At 43.2% G+C, this 16,553-nt stretch overlaps 2 protein-coding genes across 2 annotated transcripts; both read right to left on the bottom strand.

Annotated features, from left to right (window-relative positions):
- Positions 1–2,334: 2,334 nt before the first annotated feature.
- LOC140542903 (G-protein coupled receptor 182-like) lies at positions 2,335–5,162 on the bottom strand. Its single transcript, XM_072665857.1, has 2 exons — positions 5,116–5,162; positions 2,335–3,411 (listed from the first exon to the last, which is right to left on the bottom strand). Exon 2 carries the CDS (start codon positions 3,409–3,411, stop codon positions 2,335–2,337), a length of 1,077 nt encoding a protein of 358 aa, XP_072521958.1. The 5' UTR covers positions 5,116–5,162.
- Positions 5,163–6,603: 1,441 nt separating this feature from the next.
- On the bottom strand, positions 6,604–16,377 carry pip4k2cb (phosphatidylinositol-5-phosphate 4-kinase, type II, gamma b). The gene is made up of 10 exons (XM_072665856.1): positions 16,185–16,377; positions 15,162–15,259; positions 12,711–12,807; positions 11,698–11,844; positions 10,760–10,906; positions 9,987–10,025; positions 9,385–9,498; positions 7,775–8,045; positions 7,094–7,197; positions 6,604–7,002 (listed from the first exon to the last, which is right to left on the bottom strand). Exons 1-10 carry the CDS (start codon positions 16,338–16,340, stop codon positions 6,919–6,921), a joined length of 1,257 nt encoding a protein of 418 aa, XP_072521957.1. The 5' UTR covers positions 16,341–16,377; the 3' UTR covers positions 6,604–6,918.
- Between the last annotated feature and the right edge of the window lie 176 nt (positions 16,378–16,553).

The raw sequence follows: 16,553 nt of genomic DNA, 5'->3' as shown, positions 1-16,553 counted from the left end.
GGTGTAACCATTTATTTACATTTACATTTATGGCATTTAGCTGACGCTCTTATCCAGAGCGACTTACACAGTTCTTGTATTACAGAGGAGGGTCAGTGTGGTGTTAAGTCTTGCCCAGGGACTCTTATTGGTGTAGTGCAGCACCCACAGTCACCCAGACCGGGAATCGAACCCCAGTCTCCCACATGGTGTGGTAGCTCACTGGCAGGTAGTGGTGTTATCTGTTGCGCCACACCAACCGTTTCTATTGGCCGATGCAGCGTTGCAGTGTTGTGTGGTTCTGACCAGTCTATGTAGTACTAGAACCCGCCAAACGCTCTTACAGCCACTGTGACTGCTACTACCCCTGTTCTCCCCCTAATCATATCATATTCATACACATTAAAGGTAGGTTATTATACTTGATGGTATAATATATAATAAGCCAGCGGTCCCCCACCCCCGGTCCTGGAGGCCCGCCGTCCAGCACATTTGACTGCTTTGAGTTAAAGTGGGTGTGTCCAAGCAGTAGAAACAACTATATGCAGGGCAGTGGGCCTTCAGAACCAGGGTTCGGGGGACCCTAAGCTTTGTGGGTCCCCAAATGATGTCATGTAACATCAAAAAAGTGAGAAGACAGTTTACACTTACAGTACAGTACAGTACAGTGAAGTACAGTACAGTACAGTGAGGGCTTGCTTGCAGACACTGGTGGCTCTGTGCTTAGAGCACTGTGTTATTGATCGCAGGGTTGTGGGTTCATTTCCCAGGTGGGCCCTTGAGTGAGGCCTTTAACCCTCTCTGCTCTAGGGGCACTGTAGCACGGCTGGCCCTGAGCTCTGACCCCAGTTTTTTCATGTATAATGACAATAATAACACAACAGCATGCAGAGAGAGAGAGTGTTAGTCAAACTACACAGAATTTATTGTGATGAAAGTCATTAATGGTGAGATACAGGTCAGAGAGACACACATTCACATAGAAAAGATACACCAGAGAGTACATATTTCATTTCTGAGGTCTGATTTGATTTGGGAGATAAGTCACAGCTATTTCTAAATTTCACATTATTTGTATGATTTATTCTGCATATTATTATTATTATTATTATTATTATTGTTATGATGATCAGAAATGTCATTCCTGACACCAGCCTGGATGCACTGTGGTAATTACACATGTTTTGATCATGCAAACAAGAACAACTAGTCATTCAACCAGAAATAGGAGAATCTGGATCATATACAATTCTTCACAAATGCATTTTGAAATGATTAATATTGACAATTATTCATTTCATTGATTCTCATTGATTCTGTTTATGCATATTTTACTACATATAATATACAGAATCATTTTTAATCAGGTCAAAATCTCTTATTGCTTTTGAACGTTTTGAAAAAACAGCAGCAGAATTTCAGAATAAAAAACAATACTGATTATTTACATCCCCTTTTAATAACCGTCCCACAGTCATTCTATTAGGTCCTCTCACAGGAAACGACCTCGTTATGGGTCGAGTTATGCTGATTAACATTTCCACACATCACTAATATTCTAATAAAACACAGACATGAGGTTTAATGGGCTTAATAAAGTGGACTAAAGAGGCACTCCACCAGTTCTCCACCTATTAAAAACACTGGAGACTGTAGAGAAACTGACCCACTGGAGGTGAATGGAAGCGGGTGTCGGTCACCATGACTACAACACAGATACAGCCCATAATTGATCTCCTATCCAAACCCACCAGTGCAGCTACACGAGTCTTCTGAGTTTTATATGGAATGATGATGATGATGATGATGATGATGAAGGTAAAATAGTGAATAGAGGATCTCAACTAATGCAGTTCTCTTTAGGGACTACTTTCTGTAGCCGCACTACACCCTGCAGCATGTATCCCTCCACCATTTTAATGATCTGATTTTAAAAGCAGGTTCTAGAGCCGAACTCTTCTCAGAACTCTGGTAGAACCGTGTCTCAGGCATCAGGCAGCGTCTTCATCACCATTAGGTGAAGAACTTTCTGTGAGGAGCTTTTATTAGAGCTTCAGACGTCTGCTTCCCTTCACCTCCACTGTAGAACCACAGCTCTGACTGGGGGAGCTTATCTAGAACCGAACATTTCACACCAAATTTCCCCCAAACCCCCACTCTGAATGAGCTTGTTTACATTTTATGTGTTTAATTATGCAGAATTAAAATAAATTGTTTGGTTACCATAACAACCTATAAGTAACAGGGTTGACACATTGTCCATCTTAGTAACGGTGATTCCGCTCGTCTCCGCTGTGAAGAAACGAGCCCCATCTATTACTGCATTAACTGTGTAGACTACTTCATGCTCAGACCTTAGGATCCTTCTGATTGGCTGGTGCTGTTTTCTCCCACGTTGCCGGCCTTTCTTCCATTCACCGTGGCCTCACCTTGGACAGGGCTGTTCCCATGTGGGTCTGGTCCATGTGCAGGGGTGGCGTCTTGTGGCAGATGGCGCAGGACAAGGTTGATCAGCTTGTTGCGAAAGCTCCTGCTCAGGAAGCTGTAGAGAACAGGGTTAGCCAAGCAGTGGAGCAGAGCGGTGGTCCTGACCACCGCGTAGGAGAAGATAAGCTGCTCCAGCATGTTGCAGTTAAACAGCGAGGGCTTCAGGGTGTCCACCATCATCAGCATCATGATCAGCTGATAGGGCAGCCAGCAGACCAGGAACACGACAGAGTACACGTGCAGGAGCCACACGTCCCCAGCCCCACGGGCCTGAACTTCAGGGCAGGCCCGCACCGCGCGAGCCGCCAGCACGTTAGCGGTAGCTACGACGGCCGCCGGGGCGACAAACTGTATGAAGATCTGGATGATGATGATGGAGGTGAACCACTCGGTGTAGGCGTGCGTCGGCATCAGGTAACAGCCCGGGTTCTGCATGTGCAGAATGCGCACATGGGCTGTCTCCAACGCCGCTAGAAACAGCGCTACCATCCAGAGTGCAGCGCAGATCAGGTTCCTCTTGCGCTTCTCTGGCATGCTGGGACCTTGGGCCTTGGGTGCAGAGCCTCGTACCACCGCTAGGTAGCGCTCTACAGACATGTAGGCCAGGAAGAAGCAGCTGGCGTAGATGCTGAGCACCATGAACAGGTTCGAGAAGCGGCAAAGGAATTCTCCCCACAGCCAGACGTGGTCCAGCACCACCTCCAGCATGTAGATGGGCAACATGAGCATGATCACGGTGTCAGCCAGGCCGATGTTGAGCAGGCAGAAGAGCACTGTGTTGCGCGAATGTCGGCGGTGCCAGTTCACCCACACCACCGTCACGTTCATCACCAGGCCCACCATGAAGACGAGGAGGTGGAGGAGGAAGAGGCCGATGCGCCGCGAGTTGTAATCCACCTTGATGGTGCAATGGAAGAACTCTGTGTCATTGTCGAAATAGTCCATCTGCCCAGAGACAAACAGACAACAGTTCATCATCAACATCAAAATATCTGCGTCCAAATATTTATGACCACTCCTATGGCCACAGTCCTGTCCCACCATCACATCTACAGTACGCTCCTGACCCACCATCACATCTACAGTACACTCCTGACCCACCAACACCTCTACAGTACGCTCCTGACTGACCCACCATCACATCTACAGTACGCTCCTGACTGACCCAATATCACATCTACAGCACACTCCTGACTGACCCACCATCACATCTACAGCACACTCCTGACCCACCATCACATCTACAGTAGACTCCTGACTGACCCACCATCACATCTACAGTACACTCCTGACTCACCCACCATCACATCTACAGTACACTCCTGACCGACCATCACATCTACAGTACACTCCTGACCCACCATCACATCTACAGTAGACCCCTGACTGACCCACCATCACATCTACAGTACACTCCTGACCCTCCATCACATCTACAGTACACTCCTGACCCACCATCACATCTACAGTACACTCCTGACCCACCATCACATCTACAGTACACTCCTGACTGACCCACCATCACAACCAGAGTACGCTCCTGACCCACCATCACATCTACAGTACGCTCCTGACCCACCATCACATCTACAGTACACTCCTGACCCACCATCACATCTACAGTACACTCCTGACTGACCCACCATCACATCTACAATATACTCCTGACCCACCATCACATCTACAGTACACTCCTGGTTCCACCATCACATCTACAGTACACTCCTGACCCACCATCACATCTACAGTACACCCCTGACCCACCATCACATCTACAGTACACTCCTGACCCACCATCACATCTATAGTACACTCCTGACTGACCTACCATCACATCTACAGTACACTCCTGACCCACCATCACATCTACAGTACACTCCTGACCACCATCACATCTTCAGTACACTCCTAACCCACCATCACATCTACAGTACGCTCCTGACCCACCATCACATCTACAGTACGCTCCTGACCCACCATCACATCTACAGTACACTCCTGACCCACCATCACATCTACAGTACACTCCTGACTGACCCACCATCACATCTACAATACACTCCTGACCCACCATCACATCTACAGTACACTCCTGATCCACCATCACATCTACAGTACACTCCTGACCCACCATCACATCTAGAGTACACCCCTGACCCACCATCACATCTACAGTACACCCCTGACCCACCATCACATCTACAGTACACTCCTGACTGACCCACCATCACATCTACAGTACACTCCTGACAGACCCACCATCACATCTACAGTACACTCCTGACCCACCATCACATCTACAGTACACTCCTGACCCACCCACTTGGGTCAAAAATACCAGCTGCTGGCAATGTATATAGGTGGAGTGTCATTGTAACACTGTGAAACTCCCTCCACCATGTTTGGAAGCTGTACTTTAGCCTGGCTAGCTCTCACTAGAGCTGAAGCTGATCTGCAGTTTCACACTAACTCATCCCCCTCTCTGACTGAACTGAGCTCAGACCTTAAGGGTGTAGGGAATCCTGTGAGCTCCAGTCTCATATAATCAATAAGTGATCTGATACAAAGAAAATCAAATATTTAAATGAAATATTGTAAGCAAACAGGTTTGGGTCTCCTCCAGCTACACGCTCAGAGTGCTGCACCTACCTGTGTGCTCAAAGGTTGGAAGTCTGAAGGAAAATCGGGGCGACTCTCGTCTTCCTAGTCCTGTGAGGAATGAAGAGTTGGAGACAGGAGCACCAAAAACATCCCTTTATCTGACCAAACAAACTCCGCTCCAGCTAACAGAGAGCTTCCTGACAGCCGGGGCAGAAACCCGGTTTTGTTCCCCTCAGCAGGATTATGAAGTGATTTATGACAAAAGGACAAGGACAAACATTAACCTCTGAGCTGCTGACCATCGCCAGAGGAAACCACTTCCACTGATTTCCATGACAACCCGAAAAACACAATGTCTGCATCAACAGATTTATGCGAGGCACTATTGTGTGACTTGTTTTTCATCCCAGAGATTTTCACTTCAACTGATTCTGAGCTAAAGCAGCACAGACACCACTGACATCACCATCAGCACTTACTGTCATACAGTTCTGCTGCACAATACTGTGGTCCAATCAAAGTCAGTTCTAACAAAATATCCCAAAATAAATTCAGTCAAATTTAAAATCAGCATTTAAAGTTAGAACCAAAGTTACAACAATAGTGTTAGTCTGATTTTTCATCAAAGGTATAATAATTACAATTTCAGAGTCAGTAAAACTGTCAAAAAGTCAAAATAGAGGCATATAGCAAAAGTTACAGTAGGAGATTTTGGCAAATTTAAAACTTTGTATTGTAGCAAATTGTAGCAAAAGTTCGAACAGTTGATCAATTTAAAAGTCAATAAACATAACCATAATAGATTTAGTCACATTTAAATAAACAAAAAAGTTTCTTTTCAGATTCTACATTTTTAATTTTTCAATTCAAATTCAATTAATATATGTTACAACTAAAAGTTATATAGAATTTAATAGAAATAATAGAATATAATATGCAGAATGCAGAAAAAAGTTGTAAAAACATTTAACACAATTTAAACCTAATATTTAAAGTCAAAACAAAAGTTACAATATTAAATTTAGTCAGATTGTTTGTCAGAGGTATAATAATTACAATTTCAGATTTAGTAAAACTGTTAAAGTCAGAATATAGGTATAATAGTTACAATAGGAAAATTTGGCAAATTAAAAGTAAAAATTGTTAAATTAAAAGTTGTAGCAAAAGTTTGAACAGTTCATAATAACAGTTCATAATTTTATTTTAGTTATAATTAACATAACAATAATAGATTTAGTGACATTTAAATAAAAATTCTGAATTAAACATTTTTTAAACAAAAAACATTAAAAGTGCAATTTATAAATGTCAATTAAAAGTTACATAGTGCTTAATAGAAATGACAGAATATAATATGCAGAATTCAAGTTGTAACAAAATTTCAGATTTCAGATTTCAATCACATTTAAGTCAAAACGAAAGGTACAATAATAGATTTAATTTAATTTAAGGTCAACATTCAAATTCAGTTAAATGTCAAATTCCAGTTTAAATAACAATTTAAACAAATAACAGTTAAACAGATTTTCAGGAGTTTCAAATGTATAATATTTGTGTTTATTCAAAATTATTAAAAGTTGCAATAACAGATTTTGCCAAATGTAGTTATTTATTATATATAGTTATTATAGTCAGTTAATATATTTAGTTACATATTATTATATATTAGTTTTATATATATATTATATATATATATACATAAAGTGTGTAGCAGGTGAAACTCTACTGGACGGATTAAGTTACCAGAACACATCGTTTACATGAACAGTGTCATTTAAGTGAATATCAGTTTTACTCATTTAGTTTATTGATTGTATTTTTGTAACTGCAGACCGAGTTGCTCAGAATCCTTCAGTAGGCGATGATGTTTGTGATGAACTCCAGGAACCTCTTGGCGTACTGCTCAGGGTGTACAGTGGAGATCTCTGCACCAGACTGGAGAGACAACATCAGAACATCAGGAGAACAACAGGTGATTCACGTACGGTAATGCTGAGGTGTCGTCACTCACAGCTGAGCTCCTCACCCCATGTTTGACTGTCTTTGCTGCGTGAGCTGCTTTCTTCTTGGTGTCATAATGCGTCAGAATGTTGATCAGACCCATATAATACACCTGTCTTTGTGGAGCACCTGGAGTGAGGTGAACAACAAGAGCTGTCAGTCTCAGCTGTAATGAAGGAACAAAAATAACGACAATTAAAAGAAAAAATCTATACGTTCTGGTTCCCAGTGGCCCTCAGGGTCCTCAGGGGCCTCCAGACGTTCCAGATTCTTGGTCCAACCCCTCTCACAAATACAGATAGAGCCAAAATGTGAACTCCTACACTGTCATTTTTTATGTACTAGCCTCACTAAGATAATGCTAATTTCTGTTAGCCTTGTAATGGGGATTTGAATGTTCATTAGCATCAAGCTAACAGCAGTGCACTTTGGCATATCTATGAATATAACTGGGTAGAATATGGGCACACACCCTGGCTAGCACTGCCCACTGAGCGATGGTGGGAGAGAGAGGAACATCCTACCCACCCAGAGAGAGAGAGAGAGAGAGAGAGAGAGAGAGAGGACAGTTATGATATCTGGTGCTCCCAGTCACTGACGGATGGCTGTGGCATCAGTGGGTTGCTTTCCCGCTGTGACCCTTGATGATGTACCATGCTGGAGATACAAGGTACTAATCTGCTGATATTTGTTACTCCATACTCACCAGCTGCACTCTGGATGGCGTAGACGTCCACACAGGGGTCAAACTCTCCTGGACCGAAGGCCTTGTTGGTGCTCAGGTAGCCAGCGATTCCCTCAGGTGAGGTGCTGAGAGAGCCCACAGCTGGAGAACCGGCCGAGACGCCGTTCTCCGACTCATCTTCCTCCTCGCATGGCGAGTCTCCGAACTCCTCCTCTTCCTCTCGCTCTGCCCTCTCCAGGTCATGGATCCCTAACAGCAGGCTGTAGTCCATGATCTTTAAGCGTACCAGGAACTGCGGGAGCCCCAAAACACACACACACACACACACACACACACACACACACACACAAGCTTGATCTGAAGGTGGAGCAGCATGTGGGCGGAGGTGGTAGAGTAACACTACAGGGTTTTACACTAATATGACTCTATGGGTTCTGCAGCGTTACACAGCAGTTCTGGAGAGAGGTTCTCCTCCTGCAGCTCCACCACCAAACCTCCATAGTGCAGTAGCAGCAGCAGCGCTCCGGCCCGGAGTGGGAATGACGGAGACGCCCTGTTAGTTCTCCCTGTTCCAGTCAGTCTGTGGAGCATCAGCATGATCCTGAAGCTGCTGGTTTGAGGTGGAGCTGATGCAGAAGGGGAGCTTATTCATGATCTCACATAGTCTCTAAAGAAGAACCCGAAAGGCTCTAAACAGGATAGTCGGAGTAGAAAAGTGTCAGACTGGAGTTAAGTGCTTTTTACGTAGGTCTTCCTTCATTTGTGCACTTTTCCTGCTGTTGTTTGAACAGGATCTACAGGTGTCAAAAGTCGACGCTGAGGAATCACAAAAGTAGGATCTCTTGTGTAGAGTGCGAGCGAGCCAAGTTCTTACATAACCTCTCTCTGACCACTTTCAGACCCAGATCGGCCAGGAGAACCCGAGTTCACAATGAGCCAAAACATTATGACCACTATGAATATGCTTTGTGTACAGCAATAACGAATTCCACACATTTGACAGTGAAATAACCCTCATTCAGTACCATACAGAACCCTTTTTAATAGAACCCTATACAGAACAAGGGTTCTTTAGAATATACAGAACCTTTTCAACTAAAAGGACCATTTGAATGTGACAGTGGGGTCAAATTAGGACCGAAAAAGGGTTCCACTATCTTTACAACTCAAGGACCTCTTTTCAGTACCGCACGGAACCCTGTTCCAGCAGTGGGCTGCACAGGCACTTTGACCAGTCTGCAGTCAATGCAGCCCCATACACAGCAGGGGGCGCTGTACTGTGTATTGTGACCCACTCCTCCTGCCAGGCTCCTCCTACTGTTCTTGTGCCGCAGTAGAACTTTTGTCGGATCCACCCAGACCTCAGACTTGAGTTTTGGATGCCTGTGGATGTGGGTGGTCTGTCACTCCTCCGACAACCTTCAGTAGGTACTCACCCCTGCTGACCGGGAGCCTCCGGTCTTCCTGCTGCCCCTTTCTCCACATCCAACATGCCGACCACTAGAACCCACTGTTCAGGTACCGTCTAACAGAGAACCCACACCTTCACATGCAGCACTGTTACACCACCATCTCCACTGTTCCCTTCATCTGGGACTGATCCTAATGTTTTGTCTTGTCAATGCACTCACCTCTATGTCTCTGTTCAGCTTCTCCATCAGCTTCTCCTTCTCCTCATCACTCAGGTAAAGTCGTTGCATGTTGTTCCTGAAGTCCATGTCCTTAAAGGTGGGGAGTTCCTTCACCTGTAAGGGGGGGGGGGGGGTGTATTCTTATTGGCTGAGAAGATCTGACCAGTGATGGTGTTGCAGCACAAACCTGCCTGTATTTCACAGCCTCACTAACTACAGCCTGATCTCACCACCATGGGGGTCCACATGGCTACCCGATCAGCTGAGCATACTGACATTTCACTGACGCGGAATTACCACTAGATGGCAGTTAGACACAAATGCACATGCTAAGCTAAGACTGAAGAAGAGCGTTCCCCGGCCAATCAAATATGGACGTGACCCCAGTCCAGAGAGCCGCTCCCGCTCTCAGGGTGGTGGGTCCAATCCCAACCCTAACCTTATCTTATAGGTAGAGGTAGAATGGTTCTAGAGGGCGTGTTTACTGGCTTTTTGGGTAAAAACCATAAATCCCAATATTAGATCCCACCACAGAACCTTCAGAGCATGTGCTTTAGAACCCCCCCCCCCACACACACAGAACAGTACTAAACGAATCCTACCTTCTCTTTATCACTCGCTTCACGAGACACCAGAGAACCCTAAAACGACAGAAGGCCTTTCTTCAGATGAAGCACGTGTGCAACACTCTCTCATTTCATAGCAAATGTTACAGTTAAAGAACCCTTTTTGCTTAAAGTCTACAGTATTAAAAAGGTTCTTCAAGGGTTCTTCAGAAAAGGCAATGGTTCTATTCAAGGAAAAGAATCATCTGATTGTCTGAATCATTCTTTTCTTGGTTCAGTGGTTCCTTGAATATAGTGTATGTGGTTATTTCTAGAACCGTTTCAAAGGGTTCTACTATCAATATGACTCATTATGATTATTTAGAATATTTTTTACTTAGAGTCTAAACCCATGGTCCTTAAATTGTTCTTTACAAAAGGCAAATGTCTAAATGTAGAGAGTTCTGTCTAGAACTCTTTAAAAATGGTTCTATAAAGCACCCAAAGAAGCCTTCTTACTACTTAATAAGTTTTTTTAGAGGCTACACTCAAAAAACGGGTTTTCATGGGTTCTATAGAGAACTAGGACGAATAAAAGAATCGTTTAAATGATCTGAATGGTTTCACTCATTTAAATGGTTCATCAAGTACAAGGAAAAACCCCAAAAGGGTTACACTATCATCACTATGACTTAATGAACCCATATCTAGTGCTATCCAGAACCCTCAGTGTTTAGAGTGTGGGGTTTCTCAGTGGTGGTATGCAGTATTCCTGCTGAATGCCCCACCGTTACATGGAAAACTACTGGACGTGAAACGCCGAGCATTACCTTCAGGTCGTACTTCCTGTGGATGATCAGCCTGTGACTGAACATGTTCCTGGTGACAGTGAGGTATGTGTCCTCATTATCCACGGTAACTCGATACATACCGAGGAACTGGGGGAGCAGGGTGATGCCGTGGCACGTCACGATGTGCTGAAAAGCAGAAACACAGGACACTGAATACTGTAGTCTGCACAGGCCGGGGTGCTCCGCTGGGGTGAGAGTATAGGCCGGGGTTGTGGCTAAATCTGCAAAATCTGGCCACAGCACCCCCTTCTACTCAGCAGACTGCTCACATACAGCTTCTCAAAAGAAGAGCACTGCCCAGGACTCCAGCTGGAGTGGTCCAGCCAAGGCTAAGTAGCTGCCGCTATGACCCGAGGATCACTAAATTGACCCGGTTTGAATCCCGGGTGATGCTGCCCGCCATCAGCAGAGCCAGAGAGAGCACACCTGGCCTTGACACACTGTCAGGATCATTATATGGGAGGAAAACTGGGGGAAATTAAATAAATAAAGAAGCCCTCATCAATAGAACAGGACACTCTAAGGTCGTCCACTCTAAGGCCACCATGCCCAATGCCGAGCGTGGGCTAAAGGGGTATAAAGCCCCCCAGCACTGGCCTGTGGGGTCCTTTGGAGTGATCCAGCACGTTCGGGATTGGTTGGAGTGGCAGAACTAATCATCCAACATCAGTATCTGCTCTCACTGATGCTCTCATGGAGCTGAATGCAATCACATCCTCCTCACAGCAATGTTCCAACATCTGTTTCTAGACAAAGCCTTACTAGAAGATTAGAGGCTGTTAGTGCAGCAAAGAGGGACCGACTCCCAACTAATACCCTCGATTTCCCTTGTGTCCACATACTTTTGGACAAGTTGGATACTGTACAGCTAACTGGACATGAACAGCAGGATGTTAGCGGTTGAACGCTGAACACACCTGGTGATACTCAGACAGGATGTGATGCATGTCCTCCACCTCTTCACTGGAGATCTGCTTGATGATTAGCGTGCGGTCGTAGGAGGTCAGCAGCCTCTCGTCCATGTTATTACCGTCCTTGATGGGGGGGCTGCGGGCTAAAGAGACCTAAAAGGGGGAAATAGAAATTAGAAACAGGAAAACAGGAAATTGGAATAAAGCTCAGGAGCTTAGCAACACATCACCAGTAGATGGAGATGTTGGACTAAACATCTGGGCCTACTGGGTGTTGCAACTGGTTAAGCTGGTTAAGCTCTCGTTTAAATTTGACAGGTTTAGCTGGTCTACCAGCATCTGTCCAAAATAGTCTACCAGTAAGACCAGTATTGACCAAACCTTTTATCAAAAGCTCAACTGGTCAACCATTGTCCAGGTGTTGCTTTAGTGTGTTGCATGATGGACCTTTTCAAAACAGTCAAACAGCTTGACCAAACTGGTCTACCAGTATGACCAGACTGACCAGGTTAAACTGACCAAGCTAGTTAACCAGTATGCCCAGCTTAATTACATTGGTCATGCTGATAGTTGGTCATCCAGCTAGTCCAGCAAACTGAAATAGCATACACTATACTGGTCTACAGCTAAAACGGTCGACTGATGTCCAGTTTAGATGTGCGTCCATACCATCACTTACACTTCCACTTCCCTTCAGACTGGGAGTCAGACGGTGCAGACTGGGATTGGCTTTATGCAAACACTAATGCAAATAGCAGAGAGGATGCTTTTCCTGAGAGCTACACCTGCACAGGTGACCTCGACAAAGGGGCGTGGCCTTTGTCTTTATTCCACTGTTCATTTATTCCACTAAAACTGACACTAATATTAATAATTAATAATTAATGGGCAACAAGCCCATTCAGGCCCTCACTGATGACCCTGTTTACGACACCTGCACACGACTGAAAGCATCGTTTGAAATCCTGAAGAAGGTCCTAAAGCTTTCGGTCTGACCCTCGGACCCTCACAGCTCCTACCTGGTAGTCGTGGTCCTCAATCCCGAATCTCTCGCGGAGGTTGCGGAACACCTGTGGGCAGTACTCTTTAAACTTAAAGTGTCCAGGAAAGTTTTCCCTGTTCAGAAACAGAGAGAGCGTTAAATCACAGAGTGAACGGGGGGGCTGGCCTTCTGACTGTATCTCTGCACTCCTGCCTATAAACACAAACAGGACATAGGCCAGTCCAATCTTTACAGACGCTGACATCACAACATTCTCTGTTATTATTCCTGTATTTATTTAAAATATTTATTTACTTTATTGTTTTTGTTCTAAATATTTTGTTTTTATTGTAATTCTGTTTTTTTATTGTTTTAAAACATCTTTCTTTTTTCTATTAGTTCAAAGTACATTGTTTACACTGATGTTATTTAATTTTACTATGAGCTGCACTTTTATGTATGAAAACTGCTTTAATATTAATAATAATAATAATAATAATAATAATAATAACTATTACTATTATTGTTACTGTTGTTATTGTTGTTGTTGTTGTAGTTATTAGAGATTACTCCATGTAGTTTGAGGTGACGTGTGAGATCATTTATATCCCACCAATTAGCAGTTAGCAGCATGCTAACTAGTAAGCTAGTAACTAGCTAGTAACTAGTAACCAGTAAGCTTCCATTACCTGTTAGCTACATCAGCCTCGTAGCTCCAGTGCAAAACTAAAGACCCAGGCTTCAGACACTGACCACGTCTCGGCTAATGGAGTATATTTTGAGTGAGGGAGGGAAGATGTGTAAATGTGTGCATTTGATTCTTGGCTGGACTTTCCCTTTCTGATTAATGACTGAGCACTAAGCCCAGAGTGTGAGGGGTTAATTAAAGGTCAACAACAGTTAATTACTGATTAGGAACCCACCCAGAGCTTATTAGAAACATCAAGTAGTGTAATTATACTGCAATATTCACCACAGATTTAATAAACCAATAACTAACACCTACTTAAGCATATATATATATATATATATATATATACACACACACACACACACACACACATCTCCTCAGGTATACTGACTGCATTTGAACCACCTGACTGGACGGTAGTAGAACGGTAGTAGAATAAGTAAAGGTTCAGGCTGAATCACTCAGAGCCTAAAACTCCCTCAGTAAGGATCAGAATACCAGGCCAGATTATGAGCTACAGAAAGGCTCTTTGTGCAGCGTTTCTCTCAGGCACGTAAACAAGCTTCAACCATCGCTCTTATTTTCTGCGCTGAGAGAGAAGAGAATTACACAGAAGGCCTGAACTGTTCTTCACCTATAAACCACTTCATCTTATTTCATTTCATTTCATCTTATTTCATTTCATTTCATTCCATTTCATTTCATTTCATTTCATTCACATCTGCGTTATAAACACACTCAGTCAGAGTTGGGGGTTCAGTGTGAAACTGAGCTTCACTGTAGAGAAACTGACCCACTCTGATCTCTCTACAGTGGAGGTGAATGGAAGCAGGCGTCTGTCGCCATGACTACAACAACACAGATACAGCCCATAATTTATCTCCTATTCAAACCCACCAGTGCAGCTACACGAGTCTTATTATTGAGTTTTATATGGAATGACGATGATGATGATGATGATGATGAAGGTAAAATAGAAAACTAATCCAGTTTTCTTTAGGGACTACTTTCTGTAGCCGCACTACACCCTGCAGCATGTATCCCTCCACCATTTTAATGATCTGATTTTAAAAGCAAGTTCTAGAGCCGAGCTCTTCTCAGAACTCTGGTAGAACCGTGTCTCAGGCATCAGGCAGCATCTTCATCACCATTAGGTGAAGAACTTTCTGTGAGGAGCTTTTATTAGAGCTTCAGACGTCTCTCTGGTATGTATTTGAATCTGCAGGATGGGGCTGTGTATTTGAATAGGGTGAGTTCAGGTAAAGCTGCTCTGTGCTTTGTTGCTCTGGTTGCTTTAGTTACCTGTAAGAGAAACTCCTCTTTAAGTAGATTCTGCCCTCGGCGGGAAAATAAACGTCAATCATTTTTATGACAGAAATGTTGATATTCTGGTAATTATCGATAGAATTTCATAACAATTAACCCCAACCTTTCACAGTAATTACTACTAATAACAAACAGACTAGCTCACCGTGGTTCTTTGTTGTCGATTAGGCCTTTAAATTTATTTTCTCATGATAATGCTACAGGTAAATATTTTTGAGCATCTGCTGTAAATCTGCTGGGTCGTATTAGTATCACAGTCTTTTTTAATTACAGTAAAACTACAAACAGTTTCTGTTTTGTTTAATTACAACTACTTATTGTGATTGTAAAGAATACAGGTGTATTTTTACAGCTATTGACTAATAGTGATTAATTTACTGTCATTTTAAACTACATTTCAGTGAAAGCTATGCTAACTAAAGATATGTCATTAAAAGTGATTATTGTATAATTATTGTCAATAGGTCATACTTGTTAAACAGGTGATTGTTGACCTTGATCTTGCAGCTGGCTTTGAAATCATCTGGAAGCAGCATAACAGGGACTGGCACCTGAGAGAGGTCATTAACCTGTAAAGACATAGAACAGCTTCAAATACACTCTTTTAATTGAGTTAGATTGAGATACGGTACCATACTTTCACTATAGTACAGTTTCAGCTCTTTTAATTGAGTTAGATTGAGATACAGTACCATACTTTCACTATAGTACAGTTTCAGCTCTTTAATTGAGTTAGATTGGGACACAGTACCATACTTTCACTATAGTACAGTTTCAGCTCTTTAATTGAGTTAGATTGGGACACAGTACCATACTTTCACTATAGTACAGTTTCAGCTCTTTTAATTGAGTTAGATTGGGGTACAGTACCATACTTTCACTATAGTACAGTTTCAGCTCTTTAATTGAGTTAGATTATGATACAGTACCATACTTTCACTATAGTACAGTTTTAGCTCTTTAATTGAGTTAGATTGGGGTACAGTACCATACTTTCACTATAGTACAGTTTCAGCTCTTTAATTGAGTTAGATTGAGATACAGTACCATACTTTCACTATAGTACAGTTTCAGCTCTTTAATTGAGTTAGATTGGGGTACAGTATCATACTTTCACTATAGTACAGTTTCAGCTCTTTAATTGAGTTAGATTGGGATACAGTACCATACTTTCACTATAGTACAGTTTCAGCTCTTTAATTGAGTTAGATTGAGATACAGTACCATACTTTCACTATAGTACAGTTTCAGCTCTTTAATTGAGTTAGATTGAGATACAGTACCATACTTTCACTATAGTACAGTTTCAGCTCTTTAATTGAGTTAGATTGGGATACAGTACCATACGTTCACTATAGTACAGTTTCAGCTCTTTAATTGAGTTAGATTGGGGTACAGTACCATACTTTCACTATAGTACAGTTTCAGCTCTTTAATTGAGTTAGATTGAGATACAGTACCATACTTTCACTATAGTACAGTTTCTGGGCTTACCGTGTGATTTATCCCCCACATAAAGACGCTCAGGACTGGATCGCTGGCCCGTAGGACCTCCACCTTCTGCTGGACAAAGTGCTTCTTCTTGCTCTTCGTTCTTGAAAGCTTGAATGAAGGGTTCGAGGCACCAGCAGACTTACTGGGAGAAGCCATTCCCTGCAGTGTTGACCCAGTCAGTGGAGATTAGCAGCTTGGTGGAGCAGAAGTATTGGCATTCTCAAAGCTCTCTGGGATAATCCGTGTTTGTGCTCTTTGTGTGGTTCCTCTGAGACTGAACGGACTCGTGTGTTAAATGGCAGGACCTGGGTAACAGGTGTGTGGAGGTTGGGTGGGCGTGGTTTTCCAAAGAGCACCTTATATTCATGT

The sequence above is a fragment of the Salminus brasiliensis genome, chromosome 21, assembly GCF_030463535.1.
Source record: "Salminus brasiliensis chromosome 21, fSalBra1.hap2, whole genome shotgun sequence".
Lineage (NCBI taxonomy): Eukaryota > Metazoa > Chordata > Actinopteri > Characiformes > Bryconidae > Salminus > Salminus brasiliensis.
This window is presented reverse-complemented; position numbering and strand designations above follow the sequence as displayed.

Excerpts from the sequence above, each read along its gene's own strand:
- pip4k2cb (XM_072665856.1), bottom strand. The coding sequence starts at position 16,340 with ATGGCTTCTCCCAGTAAGTCTGCTGGTGCCTCGAACCCTTCATTCAAG. Across the intron at positions 12,808-15,161 it reads AACAATCACCTGTTTAACAA|GGAAAACTTTCCTGGACACT; the intron begins GTATGACCTATT and ends GTTTCTGAACAG. Across the intron at positions 8,046-9,384 it reads AGCTGAACAGAGACATAGAG|TTCCTGGTACGCTTAAAGAT; the intron begins GTGAGTGCATTG and ends GGGCTCCCGCAG.
- LOC140542903 (XM_072665857.1), bottom strand. The coding sequence starts at position 3,411 with ATGGACTATTTCGACAATGACACAGAGTTCTTCCATTGCACCATCAAG.